We start from the raw sequence: 27,803 nt of genomic DNA on the forward strand, positions 1-27,803 counted from the left end.
TACTAACAGAATTCCCATCTAGTAATGAAGAATGGATAAAAATATTGTCTATGGCTGTGCTACTGTTCCCCTGTACCCTAGTTGGAAAAAACACAGTCTGCATCAGATCATATTAGTTTAGGACATTTACCAACATCATTTTTATTGCACCATCATATACAAAATGTTTCATACACCTACAGTTACAAGAGGCTCCTCTCCACTCAACTCTGACAGTTGGTCAAATGTATTGCATATACACAAGGTATAACTGTCTGAATACCACCTCCTCCTAGCTGCTTTCTTGCCAACTGCCAGTTCCCGTTTCCCAGCACCCTTCACCCTCTTCAACCTATCTAGTTCCTTCTCTGCGTGTTGTAACTGCACCTGAAGGCCACAGATCTTACGCTCTTGCTCCTCTATCAACTTATTTCTACTACAAATTCTGCATTCCCAGGAGAGGAGAGCGGTAGAATGCCCACAGGCTTCCCCACTGCATTCCCCCCAATGCAAATACTTTGAACAAATCCCACACCGTAACCCACTACTCACAAACCTACAAAAGAGCCCACACTTCTCACTCATGGTAAAATTCTAGTTACTGAAAAATAAACGATACGTGTTCGTTACATATGTTCAGTTACACCAGTAGAACTATTTATAGAACTAACAATAGCGGTCTCAAAATTCTGTCTCTACTAAGAAAGCTACTACTTGTATTAATACTACTAAACCACAACTAATACCAACACCAACAAAACTTCACAAAATTATTAGCTAAAACCAAAAATTCAAGCGGCCACTGGAACACGCAACAAAGTTAAAACACTGAATGAAAATTTTACTGAAATATTTCACAAGAAACAGTAAGAAACATCAGCTGAAAACTAAAGCATGAAATTTACTAAACAACTTCAACACACAGAAAATTCAAAAAAAAAACAACAAGCAAACATTTCCAAAAGTTTATTAAGTTGTTATTTCACCACAAACACCACTAAAAACTATTAAATTTAATAATTGCATAACAGTGCACAAATAACTTTGTCAGTACTTAGCTTTATGAGCACTACAGGTGCAACTGCATGCCACAAAATGTAAACACACTACTGAGTTGTGAGGCTTGGACGAACGACGTAAGCACACTCACAAATAACAGACTACTCGAGTCACTAAAACAGGAAGAAAGACTGAGATTAATGAAAATCCACTGATAAGTTTACAGCAAATATTAACACAAATAAATTTTAAAATAAGTAACTGAAGACTAAAACTTTAAGAATATTGATGAGCAGTTTTGACAGCAGTCCAGCGCACACAATGTCACACCAAAAATTACCTGTCAATTTTCCCTCCAGAAATTCTAGACGAGACATATAGATAATATTCTGGTTGCTTTTTTATTGTTGTTTCCTCCTGATTCTGGCTTTAAAGAAAATACTTGTTTATTTAGATTAGTGATCCATCATAGTATGTAATGGAACTCCATACTTCGAATATACAAAACGACATGTTCATAATGATAAATTTATGTGCAGTTGGTGCTTAGTAATAGTAATGAACAGAATATAAGCATAAGAAAAATCATATCAGAATTGTGATTGACCTAAAGAGTGTGTAGAAAATCCATCACTCTTAATGCAGAGAAATCTGTTGTAAAAAAGAAGAAAGATTCGGGTTTAATATCCAATCGACATTGAGGTCATTAGCAACGGAGCACAAGCTTGGATTGTTTCAAGGATGGGGAAGAAAATTGACCACGGCCTTTCAAAGGAACCATCCCAGCATTTGCCTGGAGCAATGTAGGGGAATCACAATGGCTGGATACGGATTTGAATCACTGTTCTCCCGAATGCAAGTCCAGTCTGCTAACCACTATGTCATCTCACTCGGTTCTGATGTAAAAGTATCTTTCAACCTACCCCCAGTCAAATGTGAACGACCATTAGAGTTTGCTATTTCTGTCAGTCCATTATGGCCTGGGGCCATTGGCTGGTATATTTTTCTTCGTTCCAAAAACTTTACCAACAGCCATATGTTTTGGTTTATTTTATTTTATATCTCAAATACTAACAGTTTCGACAACTCATTATTTCCATCTTCAGGCCCCATACACTATTACCATATTAACAATCTTATCGAATGGTGCCATAAAACTCGAATCGTAAATCTGAGCGTCATGCAAAAGATTCCTGTGAACAGGTGACACGAACTCCAATAGGTGACACTGGCACCATTCAATAAGATTGTTAATACAATAATAGTGTATAGGTCCTGAAGATGGCAATATTGAATTGCCAAAACTGGTAGCATTTGAGATATAAAATAAAATAAACAAAACATACAGCTGTTGGTAAAGTTTTTTGAATCAAGAAAAACATTAGAGTTTGCAGTTTACATAAATGACCTGGTGGATAACATTAGAAGCTCTAAGAGGCTTTTTACAGATGATGCTGTTGTATATAGAGAAATAGCAATGATAGAAAATTGTAACACCATGCCGGAAGATCTGCAGGGACTTGATACTTGGTGCTGGGATCTTCAGTTGACCCTCAACATAAACAAATGAAATGTACTATGCTAAGTATGCAGGAAGATCTGTTGTTGTTTGATTACATGGTTGCTGAACGGTCACATCCTTTTAATATCTGGGAGTATATGTGCAGAGTGATTTTAAGTGGTTTGACCACATAAAACTAATTGTAGGGAAGGCAGACTGAGATTCATTGGAAGAATCCTCAGTAAATGTAGTCTACCCATAAAGGAGAGAGACCATACAAAACCGTCATCCGACAGAAGTTTGAGTACTGCTCCTGAGTCCAGGGCCCTTACTAGGTGCAGTATAAGTTTGGTTTTATGTTCCCAGAATTAACATTTTCCCGCCGTTTATGACATTTTTTATTGCTCCCGTCAAATTTCCTATGTCAACAATGTTAATTCATGCCTGATTTTGCATCAACATATTTATAATTTTCCCACGATTTATGTGTTATGAAAAAATGTTCATGGGGAAAAAAACTGACATAAAATGACGCTGGTATGTTGTTGGCCTTCAAGTAGTGTTTACAGACATTGTGTGGTTAAGTTTCTTGACACCAGGGTGCTCTACTTAGCAGATTTAAACTGCTAAACATGTATAAGTTGGAACAATTCATGCTGTATCTCCTCCCACTGCCAAACTCTACTCTGCATGGTGATGGATAGAAGTAACTAGGTTCGTATGAATAAAGGCATAATGACCAATCACAACCATTTCCAAATTGTCTCTACAGTGCATGCACAGTTTTGTGATTGTCGTAATCATCATCACACCTCTGTTGAACCATATTTAGTGTGTTTTTTCGTTTGGCTGCTTGTAGCGCTCGTTGACACCTTCATTCAGTTTGCATTGCTCAGATCTTTTTGGTTTAAACACAGCGCGAATTATGTGTATTCTTATGCTGAGCAAAACATGTTTCAAAGATTTATTCTCTTTGTCAAGTGCAATATTTATGTATGTATTTTTTGTGATGTTACACAAAAAACAATGTGAATGATAGTTTGTGTGTTTGTGGTTTCCAACATAACTGAAGAAGCCCAGTACCAGATAACATGAAAAAGATGACTACAGTTCAACAGACACAGAACACCACATATGCAAACACCACACAAAATACTTATGTAAATATTTGCACTTGATATCGAGAAAAAATTCTCAAAACACACTGTGCTAAGCATGAAAAAATATGTAACTGACGCAGAGTTTCATTATTTAAATAATGAATAACAGCTGTAGGCATTCCAAAAACATTGATAATGACATATGAAATTGAGGCAAACATTTCTGCATCCCAATTATCAGTTCCCATTTTATTAGATAATAAACAAGTCCCTGACAAGTATTTTGATACCTGTTATGTGCACATACACAAAGTGCTAAAATACAAGTGGTATCCTATACGTAACTTTCACAGCTTAAAACATTATTTTCCCCGCATTTTACACATTTTTTTTAAAAGTCCCTTGAAAAGTGTAAAAGCGGGGTTTCACTGTAGTATTGAGAGGGGAAATAGACAAGATACAAGGAAGAGCATGACATTTCATCATGGGTTGACTCAGTAAGTGCAAAAGTATAATGAAAATATTTATCCAACTTCAGTAGCAGATATTACAAAGAGACGAGCACTGCGCCGTGATGTGGTTTACTGTTAAAATTCCAAGAGTGTACTTTCATAATAGTCAACTTACATAATCTCATGAAAATGCAATGAAAGTAAAATGATTTGAACTCGCACTGAGGCTTACTAAAAGCTATTCTTCCCCCAACAGTATCTGTGGCTGGAGCAGGAATCGGGCTAAGTGAGAGTATGCGTAAAGTACCATCTCTCAGATGTGCTAAGGCTGCTAGCAGAGTAAATACATTGAGGTATAGCTGAATACTCAGCCTCATATTTCTGGAAACTTAAAAACTTTTTTGGAGCTGCTGCTTGTCAAATCTGTCACCTGTAGAATTTAGGTAAGAAAAAGCTGTAACAGCAAGAAGTGTGTCACATCCTAGGTTAACTGCTTGCCTTACATAATTATAATCTCCTCAAAATATCAGAACAGTCATGAAATCAGGAAGAGCATGGGCAATATTAAAATAAACTGCCAAAACAAAGGACACTCTCGGCTCTCATTATTATTACAACTGCCTAGATGTGACAGCTAAGCATATAATTTAAGTATGTAATTACTTATCAAGTAGTCCTGATGAAAGGCATTGACATTATTTCCTTTGAAACCCTGTTGGTAACTTTAGAAAACCATTATTCAGTGTACTCTGTGTAACAGTTCTACTGCATCATATATCGTGCTTTGGCACCATTGGAATAAATAACACAAATTTCAGTGAATTTGGAAACATACTGACTCTTCTTTTTCCCATGCTTCATCTGCAAACTGAATAAGAAAGGAAGCAATAAATATTGGTACACAGTACCCTCCGTCATGCACTGTTCAGTGATTTGCAGACTACATATGTAGATGTGTTACTGGTCAAGGATGTATGTATACCAGGGAATGTCAGATCTTGACCCATTGAACATCTGTGGGACCACATCGCCTACTCATATACTCGGGAAGCCACCGTACAGTGCATTTTGGAAGGTACTTTGTACCTGTGTCATGTTCACTTTGTGAATCATTCACATCACAGCCTTCATCAGTTGTGGGTAGCTCTACAGACAACTTAGCTCCATACACCCACGAAGACATGTCAGCATCAGACATCTCTCTCGAACACCTTTTCTGGCTGTTGTGCATAGTGCAGATGGGAAACACTTACTTACAGTTTTAGTAAGTGGTTATTATATCATCACTAAAGTGTATACGTATGAACAAATAGAACAGCTAAAATGAAAATATAAATGATAGGACATTGACAGGATGGAGATGTTATGGAATAAGTACCTGATAGCACATATGTCTTCAGTCAGCTTGACAGAGAGCCATATTTGGTGTGTATTATTACCTCAACAAGTGGATGGAAGAAATATAAAAAATACTGAGCTATAGCATTTCAATAGTTTCCAGCAGTAGCCTGACACTGTAAGACAAAGTCATCTAACATAAACCGATCTCTGTAACACAATTTTTAAAAGGTTATGTGGGTTCAAATTAGAAAAAATGTGGTTTTCATGCCATGGTAGTGTTCCAGGCTAGTTTTGAGCATTTGGAAATGCCTTGCTTGTGAATAAGTGTATCCTTCTTTTTTATTATTTATCACAGCATTTTGCGGATATGCCAACTGGATTAAATTGGGGGGGGGGGGGGGGGGGGGGTCAGATGTTCTCCAAACATCCCTTCAGAGAGTCAGTCATGAATTAATATTTGTAGGAAATCCTTTGTGGATCGAAAAGTGACTTTCTGAGCTCATGCAACCCTTTTAAGATACTTACGATCTTGTATTTCATGGAAGTTAATCATTGTGTCACAGCCCCATTGGATACTCATCCAGCCCTTCTATTAAATTCTGCTACTGTTAATGCATGTGGCAGGTTTATTAGATTAGACAAATCTTGCTAATAATTTCTGAAGTAGTTGACTGCTGCATTCATCTCTTTGTGTGTGGTTTTATTTTATTTTTGTGTGTGTGGGGGGGGGGGAGGGGTAAAGACAAAGAAGGTTTTTACTTTGTAATTACCGACTTTTGGTCACATTCATCATTGCAGCTACTCAGCCCTTATCTTCCACATTGTTTCCCCTTGTGGCTCTCGATGGTGTAGTTTTTATAAGCTTGGAATTTTGTCTTTCTGTGTTTCTATTGGAAACAGTACTCCCACTAGGTCTGTGCCATTTTTAAAACTCTCAAAAGATTAATTTATTTATGAATGATTTATTTAAAGAGTTATTTGAATAATTAAAATATGGTATGAAATACGGTGGTTTATTGCAGTTGATATGGAAAGTTGTGGAGAGGATATTTATGATTTAATTTTGTTTTAGCATGGGATTGGTGCTGCATGGATCCTGTAACAGTCTCAGAGGTGCACACGGGCACTCCCACAGTGAATTCAGCCATAGCAGATCTGGCATAAACGTCAGGGCAGCAGTGATACATGTAATTGGAGACTTGCTCCAGAGCATAGGTGTTTTTGTATCAGCAGTTGTAATACATTTTTATGTGAGTTACAGTTTATATATTCTGGTTTTATTCAACATACTGCACTTTTTTAAACATATTTTAAGGATTCAGAGGTTATTTGAATGTATTTTTTCTCGCTGAACATTTGTATCTCCAGTTCTGGCTCTGCTATGAAATATGTTTTCTGAAACTCTTTGCTTTGCTTTGCTTTGCTTTGGAAGCCTCTATTTTAGAAGTAGTTGTTCTCAGAAATTTGATTTTAGGTCTAAATTAATTGCTGCCATTGTTTCCTACTGATTTACAATTTCATGTACCTTGTCATTGTAATTGCTCCATCACTTTGTAGACTTTTATGATGTTTGAAACAAAACAAGAAAAACGGTTCTTCAGTGAGGTGAATTGTCATATGTGGAAAAGGAAAAAGCATGTAAAAAACTGTTCCCCTCGTGTTTGGGCATGAGTGCCTGAGTGATTGTCATTTGTGATCACCGCATGTGATGTCATTAATTTGTATTGCATTCTAGAAGATACATTTCAGCTATGTACAGTGGTTATTTTTATTTTGCTGTTTTTTATATCCCATATCTCAGCTTTTAGTTAGAAAAATGAACTTAGCAATAGATGACATATATGGCCTTTTGTTTTTATATTCATTTTCACTAACTGTATTTCTGTAGTTTTGGTGAGGATCTCAGTCTTTCACTCAGAGAAATAACACTGTTATTTGAGCTTTTCCAGTTAGATAAAAAATGTTAAAATCACAATTATTGTAACACCAAGAAACAGTGGAAAATCTGGGATAGAATAATGACAATATTATGAAAAAGATAGATTGCTACTCATCATATAGTGGAGTGCAATGGTCGTGTGTATGCGAGAGAGTTGCCGGACACAGTTTTAATCTGCCAGGAAGTTTCATATCACTGTACACTCTGCTGCAGAGTGAATATTTCATACTGGAAGCATCTCCCATGCTGTAGGTAAGCCATGTCTCTGCAGTAGTCTTTCTTCCAGAAGTACTAGTGTTGCAAGTTTCACAGGAGAGCATCTGTGAAGTTGGGAAGGTGAGAGATGAGGTACTGATGGAAGTAAGGCTGTGAGGACTGGTTGTGTGTCGTACTTGGTTAGCTGAGTTGTAGAGTACTTGCCCCATGAGAGGCAAAGATCCCAAGTTTGAGTCACGGTCTGGCACACAGTTTTAATCTTGCAAGAAGTTTGAAAGAAATGGTTGTTTAGTGAGAAATGTATTGCATAAGTAGACTTTATGTGGCACGCATCAATGTACCAATTACCCAATAATGTGTGTGGTAAGATCTTGTAGTTGCTTCCCCAAGTATAAAATTTTTATATGGCATATTTCTATCATTATGCAATTAAAGGTATTTATTGCAGTCTGTCAACATTCCACAATCTTTAATGAGTATAAAATTAGATAGCTGCTTGTGTTTATGAATTAGGTGCAATGAGCAGGGGACAATATGGAGCAGTCACAAAAATCTCTTAATGAAGAAAGTAATCATGAGACAGAGAATCGTTGAGCGAGTTTCTACGAAGCTTTACAAATCTCTGAAGAAATTATATTCAGAACACATGTAAGACCTGTTGTTGAGTATTGTTTCCCTGTCTCCATGTCTTACCACATTACATTCATAATGTTCCTCTTCCATGTAGCATCTCCCTGTTTTCTCACAGGGAAATGGTACAAAGAAGAGTTACATAATTTTGCATGGGTTTATTTTGTTATCAGCAGAGAGTAATAAAAGTGATCGACTATGTGCTGAGAGAGAAGCTACATACACTGCTAACCATTAAAATTGCAACACTATGAAGACAATTTGCAACAAATGTCAAATTGGCACATAGTGTCGTGCATACTTGGGATACACAAATGATAAACGTTCCAACACAGCTGGACAAAGTAGGTAAGAGTAAAGCTATGTACATCCTATGTGTAAGTAAAGATTACTCATTCAGAAATTTAAACGCATTTGAATGTTGGTTGTTCGTGAGAATGTTATGCTGCCTCGTGTGGAAGGAGAAACAGCTACCGGTGTGTGTGTGTGTGTGTGTGTGTGTGTGTGTGTGTGTGTGTGTGTGTGTGTGTGTCGGAATTGGAATTCCATAGTGGCAGGTTTGTGGTCTATCAAGACTGGTTTATTGTTGTTGTTGTATGTTGTTTAGGATCTCATGGCTGTCTTATGAATTTGGAATACCCTGAGTTGTAAAATGGAAAAGTATCCTCACGGATAAGATAACAATGTCTAGAGCACCATGAACCACTGTTGCAGCTTCACTTGGAATAACAGCAGTGTGAGTCATGCTGACAGTGGCGCATCATATGACAACACTGTCCTCTGGAGTGGCACCATGTTGTCTTTTCAGATACGTTCTCATTCTGCATACAACACCATGATGAGTGTATACTGGTATAGAGGTCCAAGGAGAATGAACGTTTTCAAACTGCATTCATCATTGTAGTACAGGTCCAGCACCTGGTGTATGATATGAGATGCCATTGGGTACACAACATAATCACCTCTGGTTTGCATAGGTTTTAATCTGGACAGAAGATATTAACATTTCTGACATTTTAAAGCCAGTGGGTGTGTGCCCCGTATTTGAGGTCTCTGTAACATTGTTTCAACAAGGTAATTTAAGACTACATGTTTCCCATGCTGTCATGACCTACCTCAATGCAGAGGGTGTTCAACTGTCATCTTGATCAGCATGTTTTCCATATCTCTAACCCACTGAAAATAACTGATCATGTATTCCTTAGAGACTAGCTCAAAAGCCACCATGATTAATGAATTCTGGCATAGAGTTCAAACAGCATGGATTGACATACCCATATTTGTCATTCACACACAGTTTGACTCACTGCCCAGATGGGTTAATGTCATCGTTAACTGCCAGAAGTGATAGTTCTGTGTCACAAATTCCACACCTTGTAGACCCCAAAATCGGCTACAAATACACTACCTGACAAAAAAGGTGAGGCACCCCACAAGGAGAGTAGGGAACAAAATGAAATTCCATAGGTTGAGAGGGCATGTGATGTTATTTCAGTGGTTATAAACTTGAGTCACATTTACAAAGCTTTACATGATACACCCCATCTATCCTGGATGCGTGCACTGATTCATTTGTGAAGTGCCATAAACAGGGTGTATACGACCCGGGACAACCAGGAGATCCGGCAAAAATCTGGGAATTTTTTCATCCGGGAGAAAAGGGGAAAAGCCTGGGAATTCTGCAGAATTCAAGGAATTTTTCATTGTTTTAGTTTTCAATTAGATTTTCGTAAATTTGGCTGGTAAGAACCAATATTCTAACAAAGGATATTACTGTATGCTGGTACTGCAGAATAATACTGCAGCAATAAGACATGAATGAGAGAAAAAAAAGAAAATAAAACTTAAGTTACAAGTGAAATGCCCCATATACAACAACAAAACACAGTGCTCATGCAAGCATCTGACAACAGCAAAATGTGTCTAAGGCTTTAGGAAGACTATGCAATGTTTCAGAACAACAAATTACCACTGATGAGCGTGATGTCACAACTGTTTACATTTGATTCCTTTGAGCAGTTGCGAGCAGGCTCATGAGCATGCACAGTTGAGCCATGTATGAGTAGTACCTTCTACCGCTTCTGGCTATGGAAGTGTGGTTGTTAGCTATATAAGCAGTAGCATCAAGCAGCCAGATGCTACATGGAAAAATTTTACTGGCGCGCCCAAGCTGCCAAATTCACTCTTGCACAACAGGCCCAGATCTAGGGGACAGAAGAGGGGAGGGACAAACTGGGGTGTCTGCCGTCTGCCCTGGGCTGCAATTTCAGGGTGTGGAGTGGGGGGGGGGGGGGGGGGGGGAGGAAAAAACCTTGTTTCACGAAGTGACTAGCATCCAGCGCACGTTGGTCTATCAATTATCCACATGATTTTGAAACACACCCCTGTTGGTTTTTGAAATTTTTGAATGCATTCCGAGTTGATTTCTGAATGAATCATAAGCTGATTTTTGAATGCGTGCATAGTGTACGTGATGTTGCTGCCAGGGGAATCCCCGCTGAATCTAGAAGTAAACTTCCCTGCGGACAAAAGGGGACGGGGCCATACAAGCTGAGTGGAATGAAGCTGAACGGGTGAATGCCAATGTTTGTGTGGTTGACTGGGTTTGCAAATGATCGGTGTTGTTAAAATTACTAGTGAAAGCCAAAGATTCAGACTACCAGAGTGGAAATAAATGATTAACAGGAATAACAGGTAAGAAAGATTACTTGTTATCTTCTCGGTGTATCCAAGAAAATGAAATTTTGATAGAAAGTTTTTGGCCAGACCGCTACACTAGTAAGGGCCAGTTGTACAGTCCCCGGCCAGCAGGCCTTAAGTTCTATTCTGGGAGTAGCACGGAAAAAGTGTTGTGCGAACACATAATGACGCCTAACCAGAGAATAAATGTGGGATAACTAAACCGGTAATTGTAGTAGGGTTAGTGAAATTAACCGGAGAATAAGTTTTGACACAGGTAGAAATAGCTACAGAATTACTGATGAAAAGATTGATTGTTAGAACGAGGAAGGAGAAGATGAGAAGCTGGAGCGCATGAATGAAATGTGAAACTATTTCCTAACATAAAGCTTTTTGCTTGTAGTAGGCCTATTGGGTGTATGATAGTGGTTCTTCGTGAATTATATTCTGTCGTGTTGTAAAAATGACCATTTGCTCCAAAACAGTCTCGATTATGTGGGGTGTATTACAATTGCTGCAATATTAGACACGCCTATTTTGTTTTATCTAGCAGACATTGACAAAATACATGTAATCAGCTCCAGAAACAACACCAGTCTTGGGTACTATTTGTATTAACAGCTTTTTCAGTATTAGACGACGACATTTCGTTTTTTCATATGGCAAAAGGTTTGACAAACTTCGATGAGGTAATAAATTCTTTTGCAGAAAGGAAAGCATGCCATGTAAAGCCGTAGCACGATTAGAGAGAAAAAAAACCCTAGGACTTAAGGATTGGAGAAATGTGTACTGTGTCTTACTTGTCTTTTGTTTTTACTGGTTTTATGTATCCTATATTTACTTTTATGTCACACAAAACTACAAGTTGTTAGCTAATAGGCAATAAAGAGTGCAAATTTTCTGAAGAGTTCTTGTTCTCTCCTGGTTACAAATAATCCCATCCAGTATTAATTGCAAGGGTTAAAAAAAAAAAAAAAAGAAGTGCAGGATGTGAAACCGGCTGATGGGGGAGGTTAGGCACCACAGGACATTTTAATTTCCACTGTCCTGAATATAGGTTGATGGCATCTATTACAAAATATACACGTTTGAATTCAACAGAGCAAAATACAGTGAAGTGCGATGAAAGAATGCTGTGTGAAGTGGCATGACACTGCACTGTGGCACACTAAAGACCAAATAACATGTCTTACATTTCTTCAAAGACACATGTTTTATGTATCAGACTCTGCAGAAAGATATGCGCGATAAAACGAACATTTTTTGGAAAGGCGATTTAATTTTCAGTGTCCTACCTCAAATGCTGGGGGAAGGGGGGTGAGGGATGGCGCCACTATCTAGTATTGCCCCGCTTCAGAAATATCGTAGATCCGTGACAGAGGACTCTCTTAAGTTGTAGTGGGGAGGTGGGTAGTCTCCACGTGACCTGTGTTTACGTGTAGTGACTTTGCTGTTTCCTCTTCATTTATTTCTGTCACATCAAATGAAAACAAAACAAATTTCTGTGGCCGGGAGCTATCAAGTGAATTAAAATACATTCACATAATTACGGAAGGCCAAAATAAGTTATTAGATTCAGATTTTATTTTATTTCCACCTTTCTAACTGTCAACCATTAGTTGCCTTGCAGAACAATGAAGTTATTTTTGCCGATTTGCTAAAGAAATTTTGCTTTTATTATCCTTTTTCCACTGAGACAATCCATTTATTTGAAATGAAGTGTTTAATTCCATACTACTGGCTGCTTTCAACTGTTCGTTGCATTTCAAGTGCACGTTTTCATCTTCTAGCACGTATGGCATTATGCCATAATAAAGTACCAAACACGAGATAATATAGTACTGGTACTCCAAGAAAATTTACATCCGAATGTGCAATTTAAGCCGAATTATGCATTTTAGTATGGTTCACAAAATTCCGATGCTCTTGGAGTATCCTCTGATGTCTTGTTCCTTTTATGGCGTAATATAAGATCCTTCAATGTTTTACATGTATGATCATGTGGGCTACCTGCTTCATCGTAGCTGTGCAAGTGCTGTTACCTGGCACTCTCTGGCAACTGATGAAACGAACTTATTTCTAACAGGTCACTGGGAAATATTGGGAATGGTGAAAAGCGTTACTTTCAAAGTAAATTTCCTATTACACAAGATGAACTGTGTGTGAGAATGTATAATGAATTTCTTAAATCACAGAGCATTTGACTCTCATTTAAAAATCAACTCTGTGAGGATAATCATTTGAAGAATTTCTAGCCCAGTTGATCAGACATTAATGTCGTTATTAAACATTTTACTGGCACATTTGTGTAATGTATCTTAAACTGTAATGCTCAAAAAAGATCAACATTATGCATGAAAGCTTAAATTTGCAGCCGAATAATCTTAGAGACCAATATTACGTGTGAAAGCTTTGCTTTTCTTGTAGCAACACTATGTATATCAATTTAAATCATTAACGTTTCCTATTTGTGTGGTCTCCCTACTTAATAGTGATGTTGCTATTGGCTGATTACATCACGTGTCCTATGCTCTGAATATCCGCCATAATCAGCTGGCGAGATCAAGTGACATGAGCTATGACTGGCTTACAAAAGCGAACGGCAATCTCGATTTCAATGCTTCGGAAAGTAACATGTGGTGTGTGGTGGAATTAGAATTTATACTTTCATAATATGAAAATGTGCAGCATACATGTTGCTGCACATAACAGATCTTTCCAAAACGTGTTTTTTCTCCCATTTATAAGACCATAACGATTCAATGGATTGATAAGTTTTACAGTTCAGAGGAAAAGTATACCATCGCCTAACATGGGAAAAGTGTATTTCCCCCGGGAAGAAAGTGTATTTTCAACTGGGAAATCTTGAAAAATCCAGGAATTTATTTTCCTCATCTGCATATACACCCTGATAAAGCCATTGTATCCTTCCCTGAGACAAGCTGGCCTGCAGCTGTTGTAACTGGTCCTTGATATCTGGGGCACTGGTATGAGGCAGAATTTGCATCCAAGCTGATGCCACACATGTTCTATCGGAGATGATCTCAGGTTCGTACTGGCCACAGGAGTTCCTCAACATCACTCAAACATTTGACAAAGAGACATGTCATATGTTTACAAGCATTATCCTTTTGAAAAATGGTACTGCAATAATGTTACATGTGAGCAACACATGAGGGCTCAGGATGCCCATGCTGTACTGTTGTGCTATCAGAGTTCCCTCAGTCGCTGTCAGCCATGACCTGAAGTCATACCCAATAGCTCCCTACACCACAACACCATTGTGCTTCTCCAAAACATTGGAAGAATGGGACCTCTCCTCAGGTCACCAGCATACTCACCGACAGTGGTCATACGAGGTAGTGCAGAACCATGATTCTTTGCTGAACACAATTTGACGCAGTTCATCAGTAGGCCATGCTTCTCAGTCATGGCACCATCCCAAACACAGCCATTGTGTTGTGGTGTTAACGGCAGCCTGTGCATAGGACAATAGTTCCCTAATCTTGTCACTGCTACTCTCTAACCAATGATGTGGAATGACAGAATGTTGCTGGAAGTCTATTAGTTGCTCTCGGATGGCAGGTGCAGACGTGAAGGGCTATAATGTGCTTGTTGCACATCTTCCTTGTGGTGGTCAGATGTGATTGACCAGAACTTTTTGACGAGTATGGCTCCCTCATGTTCCCATGCAGTCCAACATCGAGTCACTGTCACATCTGAATACCCATCAAATCTTGATCTTGCTTGATTCGACCAGCCATCCAAAAGGAGACTCACAATGAGGCCCCTTTAAAACTCTGTTAGGTGCTGATAACACTGTCACAAACAAGTACAAGACACCTCTGTGTCCTTCACAGTGATCAGTCAACATCTGATGCTGTTCATTCCCCTTATATACCCTATCAGGCCTGGTAACAACAATTAAACTGAATAAACTAATGAACTGGTGGCAGTTCTACCCATCACAGACAATAGCCTCTAATCATTTACATAGCCACCAAGGGTATGTAGTTGTACAGAGTTACATTGACACCCGACCATGTCTTTTGGGTGCTTCACTTTTTTTGTCAGTCAGTGTATAATCATGTATTTTTCGTACTATACTGTGTATGCACAGTAAAAAAAATTCATTATTTTCTATCCTTTCTGATGTTGCAATTTTAATAGCCAATAGTGTGCAATATGTAGTTTCCAGAGACCATGCCATCCATGAACATATTACTACCCTGGCATATGGTCCACGAACCTGTCATGTAATGATTGAAATAGTACAGGCTCATGTACTGGCAGTCATTATAATTCGTTCATACTCACCATCTAATTGATTTGTGGACTAGGTAGGGGACAAATGGTGCTAATACCTTGTGACTTACATGCTACATGGTGTATCTTGTCCTGCATAATACAAATATTAAATGTGCAAGATGAGATAAAAGCTGTTTTAGTCTCCTTATGTACTTTCTTCTGTACTCAATGCTTATACTGTTGAGACTGCTAGCTGTGCCACTGGTATATGCTTTACGGCAATAATGAGGAACTCTTGATGTAATAAACAATGACTGAGAAGAAAGATTTCATTAACATTTAAGATGAAGTGCAACATATGCAATAGAATGATGAAGGGGGAGGTGGGGAGGGCTACACAAAATTTTGAAATTTCTTGAAATCAGTGATTTAATTTTGTTTCCCTTGATTGAAAGCAATATTGCAGATACATTTTCTTATGTCTATAGCTACAACTGTAATGGTAACTAACACATGAGAACATTAGATTGTCTGTATTTCTGAAGCCAATGTATGGAAACATTTCTTCACAACCATTAATGCATGTATTCTTATGGCGATAATCCAACTATTATGAACTTGATTTACTGAAATTCGGTGATATTTACCCGTATCAAGAACTAGAATGTTTTCTCACTCTTTCAACTTACTGACTTCTTTCACATAAAAATTTCCAGGTCTCATAGGTATGGATAAAACATTTCCTGCTGTTTCAAGGTGTTTTCAAATAATCTTACCACAATGTCTGTTCTTCCAGACCACTTTGTGATATAAACTGGAAGCTGCCACTTACCACAGAGTCCAGGCAGGGTGACATGACTAGCTGACATGAAAAAATAAAAGCTTGTTTATGAACCAGCAAGAACTATGCATCCACGATCTGTGTGGTGAGTGGTAGGATTCAATTACAAATTTTACCACATCCGCTTAATGGTTTTACCATGGCTGGTTTTAACAGATTGTTCAATAACTGGGGAGGTCTTCCAGTCTGAAATGACTTGTGTAGTATATGTGAAATAAGTTATATGCTATAATCTACAGTAATTAGAACTTGCCATATCGATTAATATGCAGGAATCAAAAAATATCATTTGTCAAAGAGAAATGAAATAATGCCAGCTAACATAAATCTCCTCCAGGAACCAGCAAGTAGTTGCAGATATGTGGTTCATTCACCATAAAAGAAACCCCATTCAAGTATACTGCCAAGATAAATGTGCATATTATGAAACTTCCTACATATTTAATTGGATAGTGGTGTTGCAGAAGAATTTTGATGAGTAACAGGAAAAACAAAATAGTAGATGCACTTTCTCAGAAGGTGAGAGAAAAAGAAAACAATGCAGTCTGCAAGAGTGTAAAAGGTATAAATAGTAATTGTGTACTTACCCGTGAATTATTTTTGCAGTAATAATATATCAGCTTAACATAAAGAGAAAACATAATGAAAAACTAGTTAATTCATACTTACAGGCTTTTAATTACTTACAGGTCGGCTTTTTTGCATTTACGTAGCTACAAACAAATTATCTGAGAATGTCAAAATTATTTTTTCATTATTCAGTCACACGTGATCACTAATTACTCAGTGCCCCCACATTCTCTCTCTCTCTCTCTCTCTCTCTCTCTCTCTCTCTCTCTCTCTCTTTCTCTGTGCTAATCTCATGGTCCTGACAGTACTCAATACTCATGCTTTTTTGGTTATGACCTTCGAGGTTTTGTATTTTTCTATCTGGTTGATTGGGCCACCATCCCTCCACAATGAATGAAATGTTCAGTTCAGAAAGATGAAAGAAGATCATTATTATACATCACAAGTAATATAGTTTTTTATATGATGTGTTTTGCTGTGAAGATATAGTTTAGAATGACAAAGGTGATTAATATTTTATTTATGTTACTTTTTTACCAACCTCTATTGTATGTTATCTAAATAACTTGAATACAGAGTGATTATAATTAAAGTTCCACTTTCAAAATTGCTGTAAGAAGGGAAAAAAAAGATATTGACAAAAATTTTCACACTAGATGCCACTGTAAGCATCATAACATGAATGGATTTGGCTACAAATGACAGATGGGTCACAATAAGATGGCCAAGATGTGAGTTGCACAAGTTTGGCATTCAACAGTTGTGGCACTGTTAGGTAAGCCTGCCCACCATGCCAAGGTCATACCACATCAAATGGGAAAAACAAGTTTTTAATTGCCCCGAGGTCAAAAACACGTAGAAGGAACAATGACATAAGTTTTTAATCGTTCCGAGGCTATAAACTGCATGGAAATCAACAATGAAATCAGTTTCTAATTGTCATCAGACTGGTGCAAGACCTGTTCAGCATGGTGTCCACAGTTTTCTGTCACAAATTGAAATCAGGAAACAACATGTCCCATAACAGATTAGAGTGTCACAGGGGGTCTCGCTCAGAATATGTTGCACAATGTGTACCTTCAGTTCAGCTGCTTTTGGAATCAGAGCACTGAACACAGCATCTTTCAGATAACCCAACAGCCAGAAGTCACACGGATTAAGATCATTCCCAAGATTAAGATCATTCCCAAGATTAAGATCATTCCCAAGATTAAGATCATTCCCAAGATTAAGATCATTCCCAAAATGCCTCTGTAGCAGCTGCTTCACTGCCTGTGCAATGTGTGGAGGAGCGCCATCTTGCTAAAAAGTGATCTGGATGGCCAGGCTGGCTGGCCGATAATTCTATCATTCCCAAAACGCCTCTGTAGCAGCTGCTTCACTGCCTGTGCAATGTGTGGAGGAGCGCCATCTTGCTAAAAAGTGATCCTATCCATACATCCATACTGTTGAAGGATTGGAATGATGGTAGTGCGTGGAAGTCTCTCTACCCTATGATAAATGATTCCGTCAACCTGCAGCACACAGTTACCTTTGCAAAATGAAGCAGCAACAATTGATGTGCAAGAGGATTTCATGTTGCCCATATTCTGCAGTTCTGTGTATTGACATGCTCTTGTAGACTGAAATGGGTTTTGCCTGTTCACAGAATGTTACATAGCTATTCATTGTCCACTTTCATGAGAGCAAGATATTCTGGAGCAAACACTAGTCTTACTGGCAGGTCAGTATGAAGCAACTCCTGAACATGGATAATTTTGTATGGATAACAATGCAGGATGTTCTGTAGAATTTTATGCACAGAGCTCACACATGTGTTCAAAGCTGGGGCAGTTCCCCACGCAGTCGATATTTGTGCATCACTGCTCGACCCCTCCTGCTATTCTGTGGATATGTCATCTACTGGCATTGGATCAATTGTTTTCTTCCCTCTGCTACATTTCACTTCAGAAGAACCTGTCTTTTCAAATTTTGTAATAATTTTTTCCAAACCCTTGGCAGATATTGAACCTATTCCTTTTTTCATTCCCTCAAGCTTCCAGAACTTCTGTAGAGCTGTTGGCACACCGTCATCATTCTTGTGAAAGAATTTTACTGGCAGTGCATGATCCTGCATTTAGACAGTCATGGTAAATGTCTCAGGTGCAAACAGAGGAACAGCCATGTACCTCGCATCTTTCTGCCACTTGCACTGCCATCTAGTGGTAAAATTTTTGTTAATTTTTTTTTTTTTGTTTCCATAATGTTTCACCCTTCTTTGATAATATCCTGTTCAAATTTGATGATATTCTGGGGCAGTGGTTCTTTCTTTACAGTTTTTTAAAAGTGGAACTTTAATTATAATCACTCTGTTTGCGTAGAATGTATTTTGTAAAGATACTCTTTTACTATCATCTTAAATATGTTTGTTTTAGTTACCCAAGTAATCTTGTTGCATAGTTATATTCCCTGGTAGAAAATGTTGTTTTGAGTTTATCATTTATTTTTTCCTTGTTGAATGAAAATAAAGCTGTCTTGTGCTCCAAGATCATGGTTAGAATTGGTGCATGTTTTATAGTAATGTTCGTAATAGATTGTTGGATGTTTTCACATGGCACAGTTAGACTCCTTAACTTTATAAACAGATCATTACAATGGATCCAATTATTATTTTTAGTTATTAAGATATAAATCTTGTCTGAAGATTGAAAATTGTATGTCCATGTTTTGTGCATATGATTTGCAAAACAATAATTTCGTTACAAAAAAGTAACAAGGGAATTCCCCAGCTTGAATAGATAAAACAAAGTAAAAACTATTTAGAAATACAGAGATGTGTTTGTTATAGCATATGTCAAGGTAATGTATCTGTAAGACTCTGCATCTGTGTACAAAAGTGTTTGAAAGTTAACAAATCTAAAGACTAACAGAGGCACAGGTTGCTGAAGAAGTTGTACCATGTATACTCATGTTCAGGAAGAAAAACAGAACACCTTGAATGTTTAGAGATAGGACATTCATATTCACAGGACATGCACATTAGTATGTTCTGCAGAAATGATTAACATTTGAACCATGTCAACCTGCGGGTTCAAGGTCAACATCGATATCACAGTGCAACACCACCTACCAGTAAAATGTGACTGTGACTCTCTTTGTCGCTATAAACCAAAGGTAATGAATCAGTGTGACTTGAGCAGACATATACACGAACCGTACCATCAAATCAGTGAGTTTGAAAGAGAACAAATTATTGACATGAGAGAATATGATGCATCCATCTGGGAAATTGCTACTCATGTGGAATGAAGTGTTTCAGCAGTGCAACTTGTGTGCACAGAATGGTTCACTGAAGGTCGTAGAATATGACGAAAGGGGTCAGGTCACAGCACCCAGACCCCCCTGCAAGAAGATCGACACCTCATCTGAATAGCATTGTAGGACAGATCTGCATCCTCCTCAGCTCTGATGCAACATTGAAACAGTGTAACACATCATACAGTATCAGGGGTGACCACCCACAGCCATTTATTATAGCATGGGTTACGTGCGTGTCCTCCACTTCTCCACGTACCATTGACAGATGTTCAGAAATGTGCTAGGCAGCAACGGTGGATGGAACCACGTCACTGGGGACAAGAATGGCATCATACAGTGTTGTTGGATGAATCCAGATTCTGATTATTTGAAAACGATGACCGCATTTTGTTTTGCCACAGACAAGGGGAGCGGAATCAGAGGGATTGCATTGATGCAAGACATACAGTGCCAACTCATGGCCTTATGATGTGGGGTGCTATTGGGTACAACCACAAATCACTGTTGGTATGTGTCCAGGGCACTGTGACCAGTGTGCCCTATGTGAATGACATCCTGTGACCAGTAGCCATACTGTTTCTATGCAGTACCCCAGGTGTCATTTTTCAGTATGACAATGCACGACCACATGTTACTGCATGAACACGTGCCTTCATGGTGTCACAGGCTGTCAGCCATTTGCCCTGGCCTGCCGAATCATCAGACTTGTTGCCAGTCAAAAATATGTGGAATATGGTGAAACGATGGATGCTGTGCTGTGACCCAGTGCCAACCACCACAGATGAACTTTGGAACTAGGTGAATGCAGTATGGATGGCTATACCACAGGGCGCTATTCATGCTTTATATACATCAATGCCATCATGCATATTACAAGTTATTAGGGCCCGTGGTGGACCCTGTGCCTACTAGGCAACAGGACACATGCAGAATGGAGGTGAGTGAAATGTTAATCATTTCTGCAGAACATACTAATGTACATGTCCTGTGAATATGAATCTCCTATCTCTAGTCATTTGAGGTGTTCTATTTTTTCCTGACCATGAGTGCAGTAGGGAATAATTATGGTCATCAGATTTACAAGCCATAAATAAGGTATTATTTGGCAAAAACCTTGCAGAGCTGTAGTGCTCAAAATAGAAGCTGCTATGTTGTCATATGTTCCTCCCTTATTTGTCATCAAAGTTCAAATGTAGAGTTTCCATGAAGGTACTAAAACACAGTGGAATGGAACAGTATACCCACTTAATAACAATAATATGTGGACATGCTATAACATTTTAGAAGTATCCACATTGCAGTAGTAGCAAAATGTTTACGTATTGCTCTTGTCAGGTGTGCATAGTAGTCCGTTCTTCTGTATTGTAATCACTTAATTTAAACTTGATATTTTCATTTCCATGACAAATAAAGAAATGTGTCATAATTGTGTGTTGTATGTGTAGTAGTGAGGTTTGTAAGACTGCTACTGGAGGGGTGCAAAGCCATCTTTTCTTGATCAGGATGGCATCGCACTATCCAGGCGTGTTTCATTTGAACGATGGTTGTGGTGGTCTTGGTCCAGTCAGTGAGATGCCAGCAACTGCACAAATTCTCATATTAACAACAGGGTAGAACATTGCTGGATTCAAACAGGCACCCACATCCTGAAACTGTGATCTGTTATCATTCCCCAGACCATGTGGAGTGTGGCTCTTTGGACATTGCAGGAAACATGAGGACCCAGCTTGGGAAGTGGCTGTGGGATGGAGGCACCTTACACAGTGTTATGTCAGGCTCCAGCTGAGAGCTCATGTGATGGCAGCTGGCTGTCTACACTACACTGCTTAGAGCCAGACGGTGACTGGACAGATTGAGTGGCTGAATAGCTTGATGCCCTGTTTACTGGTTGGGAATTCATAAATGCCTTGGTGGTAGTTTGTTTTGCTGCTGTTTGCAGTGGCTTCATACAGAACTGGTAGCTGCAATACTGATTTGGCACCCATCCTGATGGCTTGCCATAATGCTGCAATAATACTTGTAGTGATCAGTGCACCACTGAAATTGTTAGCTGTGTGCAATGTTCAGTAACAAATGTGGAAAGTGTGATACAATATTATATCACATGTTCTTTTCCTCTTCAGGGAATTAAATCGACGAATTCTACCTTGGGACTGGTTCCTGAGAAACTATTAAATGGATGCTTGTAAAAGAGACTACATTAGCTGTTATGTATATACACTTGAACACCTGATGTTCTGGGCTGCAATTTTATACTATTTTCACACTTATTTAAAATATGTAGATTGATCAACAAAATCAGTTGTTGACACTGTTTCATACAACACTTAAATTCCTAGTACTGCTGTCTTACTGTGGTTCTATGCAACAGCGTCAGTGTGTGCCAGTGGGTATTTACATTCAGCTGTATTAGAGCATTAAATATTAGAAGACTTGTATAGAAAAAACGTAGAAAAAAATTACACACAGTACTAAACACAGGAAAAAATCATGTTTGGTGCTTTTGGTTTTACATCATACTGTTACAGTTAAATCAACCATCAGTAACTGATCCCTTATTTCTGGAGAACTCTTGCTTTGCAAACACACTTATGTCCATTACTGTATGTAATCAAAAATCTCATAACCGTACTTAAAATAGATGTGAAAAACACATTCAACATAACTGCCTCTCTCTCCCCACCAGTTTTAGTTTGTATTGGTTGCATCTTCCTACTATCCCTTTAGCTGAGATGTCATTTACTCTTAACTTCAGTGTTAAATATTAACATTTTCTCTTTAGGTCCACCCACTGCCTCTGTTTTTGACACAGCCATTGCAGTCACCACAACTTTATTCACTGATTTAGAAAATTTTGTTTGCACCTTTCATGAAACTCCAGCAGCAAGCCCCACAGGAGTGTGTGTAGCTATCTTTGTTTTGCTTCATGTAGTAGGGCTTTATGAGTGCTATCATTGTCAGTTAAGTGTTGATATTCAGTTTCCTAATCCTACCTACAAAATTTTCTATGGCTCTCGCTGTCTTTGAGATATGCTGTTCAGCTGTTTCCAATGGTATCTAAATATATTTTTCCTCTGATAATGCTCTGATAGCCCTGCCCATAAATCTTGGAAGGAAAGAGCCTCCTGAAATTTCTCATGAATCCCAAGATATGCCACTATGTCCTCTCTTAATCTTAATTGAGCCATATGCAACACTTGCTTATTGTTACAACCTCCTAACATACTTGCTGTGGGCTATGGAGAAGCAAATGGTCGAAGGGGTGAAGATAAAGTGCAAGACCAGATCTTCTATGAGCCACATTAATTCAAGGTAATCTATATGGAAACAGCCAAGAGACTATCCTTTAAACTACCTTGTACTATGAAGAAAGTTTTAATTGGTGAAACTTTCTTCCAGCTTTCAGAACAAACTGGAGCCTTGTGGGTGTAACTTTGTAACTAAATATGCATATGGCAACAAGTTGCTCTTTATTTCAGTTTTTTTTTTTTTTTTAGTATAAAATAGCATTGGCACAAGTGCAGCCATTGTCCTCTTTAAAATGTTATGTTCACTATATGTAGTATTAGTCTGCACAAGTTACTTTGTCAATGCAGAATTTCCACATGGTAACCTTTCTTAATCAAGCTTTTTCATAGTGTTCTTTGATTATACAGGGAAACTGAACTGGTAAATTCTGTTAGTGACAAGTCTGGTTTTATTCTGTGAAATACTGACAAACTTGTATGATTTCATTCATTCCATGTTTTTTCATTGATATTCAAAAAAATGATACCATGTGCATTATACGTACAACAACTTAAAAAAGTGTTTCAAAAAATTATTAATTACCTCCAGTCACATCTTTTTCAGCTGTTATACACAATTTTAAAAATATTTCCCCTCTTTAGGCTGACACCGTTAAAGAAAGTAGTACATGCCTCTATTGCAAATAATAAAATTGTGTGTATTTGTGGTCCATATATGGCACTTTGACTGAGTGGATGTCATACTAAAAATCCAATGGTTAGGATTTAATCCTGGTCAGTCCACAGATTTTTTTTTTTTTAAGTTATCATTTCTTTCACTATTATCAGTGATTGGTATATGTGAAAAATATCAAGATGTAGCATTTTTTGAAGTCCACATTAAACTGTAGCTTCCCCATAAGTGGCCAATGGCCTTGCTGCAGTGGTAACACCGGTTCCCGTCAGATCACTGAAGTTAAGTGCTGTCGGGTTGGGCTAGCACTTGAATGGGTGACCATCCAGTCTGCCTAGCGCTGTTGGCAAGCGGGGTGCACTCAGCCCTTGTGAGGCAAACTGAGGAGCTACTTAATTGAGAAGTAGCAGCTCCAGTCTCGGAAACTGACATATGGCCGGGAGAGCGGTGTGCTGACCACATGCCCCTCCGTATCCTCATCCAGTGACGCCTGTGGGCTGAGGATGACACGGTGGCTGGTCAGCACCATTGGGCCTTCATGGCCTGTTCGGGAGGAGTTTTTTTTTTTTTTTTTTTTTTTTTTTTTTTTTTTTTTTTTTTTTTCTCCATAAGTGACTGAGTAATTCCCTCTATAAGACAGAAAAAACGTGTAACATCCATTTGAGAAGCACTGTGGTGTTCAAAACCAATCTTCAGGTTGAGGACGGTTTTACTTTTATTGTGACCCACAAGCGTATTGTGGTACAGTCTTTGCAATAAGTAATCTGAAAACTAATGTTGTGGAAAGGAAAATACACTTGAGAAATTTATAAAATTACAAGGAGACAGGCAAAATACACTCCTGGAAATGGAAAAAAGAACACATTGACACCGGTGTGTCAGACCCACCATACTTGCTCCGGACACTGCGAGAGGGCTGTACAAGCAATGATCACACGCACGGCACAGCGGACACACCAGGAACCGCGGTGTTGGCCGTCGAATGGCGCTAGCTGTGCAGCATTTGTGCACCGCCGCCGTCAGTGTCAGCCAGTTTGCCGTGGCATACGGAGCTCCATCGCAGTCTTTAACACTGGTAGCATGCCGCGACAGCGTGGACGTGAACCGTATGTGCAGTTGACGGACTTTGAGCGAGGGCGTATAGTGGGCATGCGGGAGGCCGGGTGGACGTACCGCCGAATTGCTCAACACGTGGGGCGTGAGGTCTCCACAGTACATCGATGTTGTCGCCAGTGGTCGGCGGAAGGTGCACGTGCCCGTCGACCTGGGACCGGACCGCAGCGACGCACGGATGCACGCCAAGACCGTAGGATCCTACGCAGTGCCGTAGGGGACCGCACCGCCACTTCCCAGCAAATTAGGGACACTGTTGCTCCTGGGGTATCGGCGAGGACCATTCGCAACCGTCTCCATGAAGCTGGGCTACGGTCCCGCAAACCGTTAGGCCATCTTCCGCTCACGCCCCAACATCGTGCAGCCCGCCTCCAGTGGTGTCGCGACAGGCGTGAATGGAGGGACGAATGGAGACGTGTCGTCTTCAGCGATGAGAGTCGCTTCTGCCTTGGTGCCAATGATGGTCGTATGCGTGTTTGGCGCCGTGCAAGTGAGCGCCACAATCAGGACTGCATACGACCGAGGCACACAGGGCCAACACCCGGCATCATGGTGTGGGGAGCGATCTCCTACACTGGCCGTACACCACTGGTGATCATCGAGGGGACACTGAATAGTGCACGGTACATCCAAACCGTCATCGAACCCATCATTCTACCATTCCTAGACCGGCAAGGGAACTTGCTGTTCCAACAGGACAATGCACGTCCGCATGTATCCCATGCCACCCAACGTGCTCTAGAAGGTGTAAGTCAACTCCCCTGGCCAGCAAGATCTCCGGATCTGTCCCCCATTGAGCATGTTTGGGACTGGATGAAGCGTCGTCTCACGCGGTCTGCACGTCCAGCACGAACGCTGGTCCAACTGAGGCGCCAGGTGGAAATGGCATGGCAAGCCGTTCCACAGGACTACATCCAGCATCTCTACGATCGTCTCCATGGGAGAATAGCAGCCTGCATTGCTGCGAAAGGTGGATATACACTGTACTAGTGCCGACATTGTGCATGCTCTGTTGCCTGTGTCTATGTGCCTGTGGTTCTGTCAGTGTGATCATGTGATGTATCTGACCCCAGGAATGTGTCAATAAAGTTTCCCCTTCCTGGGACAATGAATTCACGGTGTTCTTATTTCAATTTCCAGGAGTGTATTAAGTACTGCTGTTAGACATACACCAACATACAAAGAAGTATCCTAGTCCAAGTTCCTTTCTCATGAAGGTAACAGAGGTATGATGAGTAAGGTTAAAAAGGAGGGACAGGTCACATGATGCCACCTCTTGTAAGGACAAGAGGGGACTATGATGAAGGGGAGATGTCAGAGAAAGTAGGAGGTCAAATATTGTGCATTGGTAAGCACTGTATTAGCTTCAGTCCAGAGGTGAAAAGACAGAATGAAAAGTAACGATGGATTGAGAGGAATAAAAACGAGAATTGAAATGATTAGTGCAATTAAGAACTAGGAGGAAAGTGGAAGTGTTTGGCTTCACATGTTACTCTGCTCTGATGTTGCAATGTGTATGAGTGATGTGGCTGGAGTAAACGGTTGTGGCTGGGTGGATGGAGCAGATTTTATAGTGAGAGTTATTGCAAGATTAGGAACCTTGGGGTAGGGATAGCAGTCTGGAGTTTTCATACTGTTTGTAAGGATGTTGCAGAGGTTAGGAGAACAGTGGAAGGTGACAGTGGGTATTGTGGGGAGGGTATCTGATAGACAGGATCTCATTTCAAGGCTTGACTTGAGAAATTCATAACTGTGGCAATGTAATTTATTGAGGCATTCACGGCTTGAGTGGCACTCAGTGATAAGGAAAGTGTTCTGAGTTCATTCGTGGGAGCAGTGACCGAGGAGATTTATTTGTGGCTAACATCTGTGGGGTAGATGCAGGAGAGGAAAGCCTGAGAGAGGTTATTGGTGTAGGTGTTGAGGGAGTCAGAGATGTAGAAGACCCATGTGCCACAGATACTGAGGCTATTGGGAAGGCAGCATTTGGTGTGATGTTAGATTTGTGGCGGTTGTTAGTGTGGCAGTATTGGTGCTTATTGGTTGGCTCTGTATGGACTGATGTTTGCATATGTCCTTCAGTTATATGGAGGTCAGCATCAAGGAAGGTGGTTTTGGATTTGAAAAATGACCTGATTGATTTGAATGGAGAAAAAAAAGAGTTCTTCTGCGCCACAAGTCAAGGCTACAAAGATGCCATCGATAAATTATGTACCAAACCAGGGGTCTCAGATCTTGATCCTTAGGAATGCCTCTTCTGGCAGTCCATTGAAAAGATTGATATAGGACTGGGCCATGCAGGTTCCCATGATAGTCCTCTGATTTGTATGTTGGTCTGACCATCTTTAATGTTGGTGTGGGCAAGAATGAAATTGGTTTTGATGGCAATAAATGAAGTTTTAGGGAGACTTTCTGCTAGGTGTTAGGAGAGGCATTGTTCTAGGGCTGAAAGACCATGTGTATGTGGGATGTCTGTGTAGAATGAGGTTGCATCAATAGTGATGAGAAAGGTTGCATGTGGGAGAGGGATGGGAAAGGGTCTGAGACATTCTAGGTAATTGTTAGTGTGTCTTGTGTAAAGCTTTTGTGAATTTTGGGAAGTAGTGAGAATGTAGGGGTATGTGGTTTTGTGGAAATAGTTGTGAGTCCGTGTGAGAGATCTTGGATTTTAAAAAATTTCTGCAGCTCAGTTTTCACGGGGTCATTGGGAACAGTTTTATATGTAGAGTTGTCTGAGGGGTGGTGAAGCCCCTGTGCCCCATACTTCTCATGATCTAGTACCACAGGGAGGATGGTGACAATAGAGTGGTCTGCCTCCAGGTCACTGATACCTCGGGACTAAGTGTGAATAATAGCTAATAAGCATTGACAATATTTCTCATGAAAAATGCCTCCCCTTTCATATTTGTGTCCTCTTGTTCTCACATCAGGTGGATCCCTCTCATCCTGTAGTCTGAGTGATTGTTGCCCCTTATTT

The 27,803-nt window shown here is 39.6% G+C and overlaps 1 protein-coding gene across 6 annotated transcripts in view; it reads left to right on the top strand.

Moving 5' to 3' along the window:
• The window catches only part of LOC126248764 (zinc transporter 2-like), an 82,671-nt gene that overhangs the window by 42,247 nt on the left and 12,621 nt on the right, over positions 1-27,803 (top strand). For 4 of the 6 annotated variants that reach the window (XM_049950119.1, XM_049950120.1, XM_049950122.1 and 1 more), the window contains exon 5: positions 6,445-6,622. In XM_049950119.1, the coding sequence (XP_049806076.1) occupies positions 6,445-6,622 (178 nt within the window). Of the gene's footprint in view, positions 1-6,444; positions 6,623-15,880; positions 16,011-16,262; positions 16,445-27,803 lie in introns of all 6 variants that reach the window. The other 2 variants (XR_007545530.1, XR_007545529.1) reach the window with 2 other exon arrangements.

This window comes from Schistocerca nitens, chromosome 3, assembly GCF_023898315.1.
Source record: "Schistocerca nitens isolate TAMUIC-IGC-003100 chromosome 3, iqSchNite1.1, whole genome shotgun sequence".
Lineage (NCBI taxonomy): Eukaryota > Metazoa > Arthropoda > Insecta > Orthoptera > Acrididae > Schistocerca > Schistocerca nitens.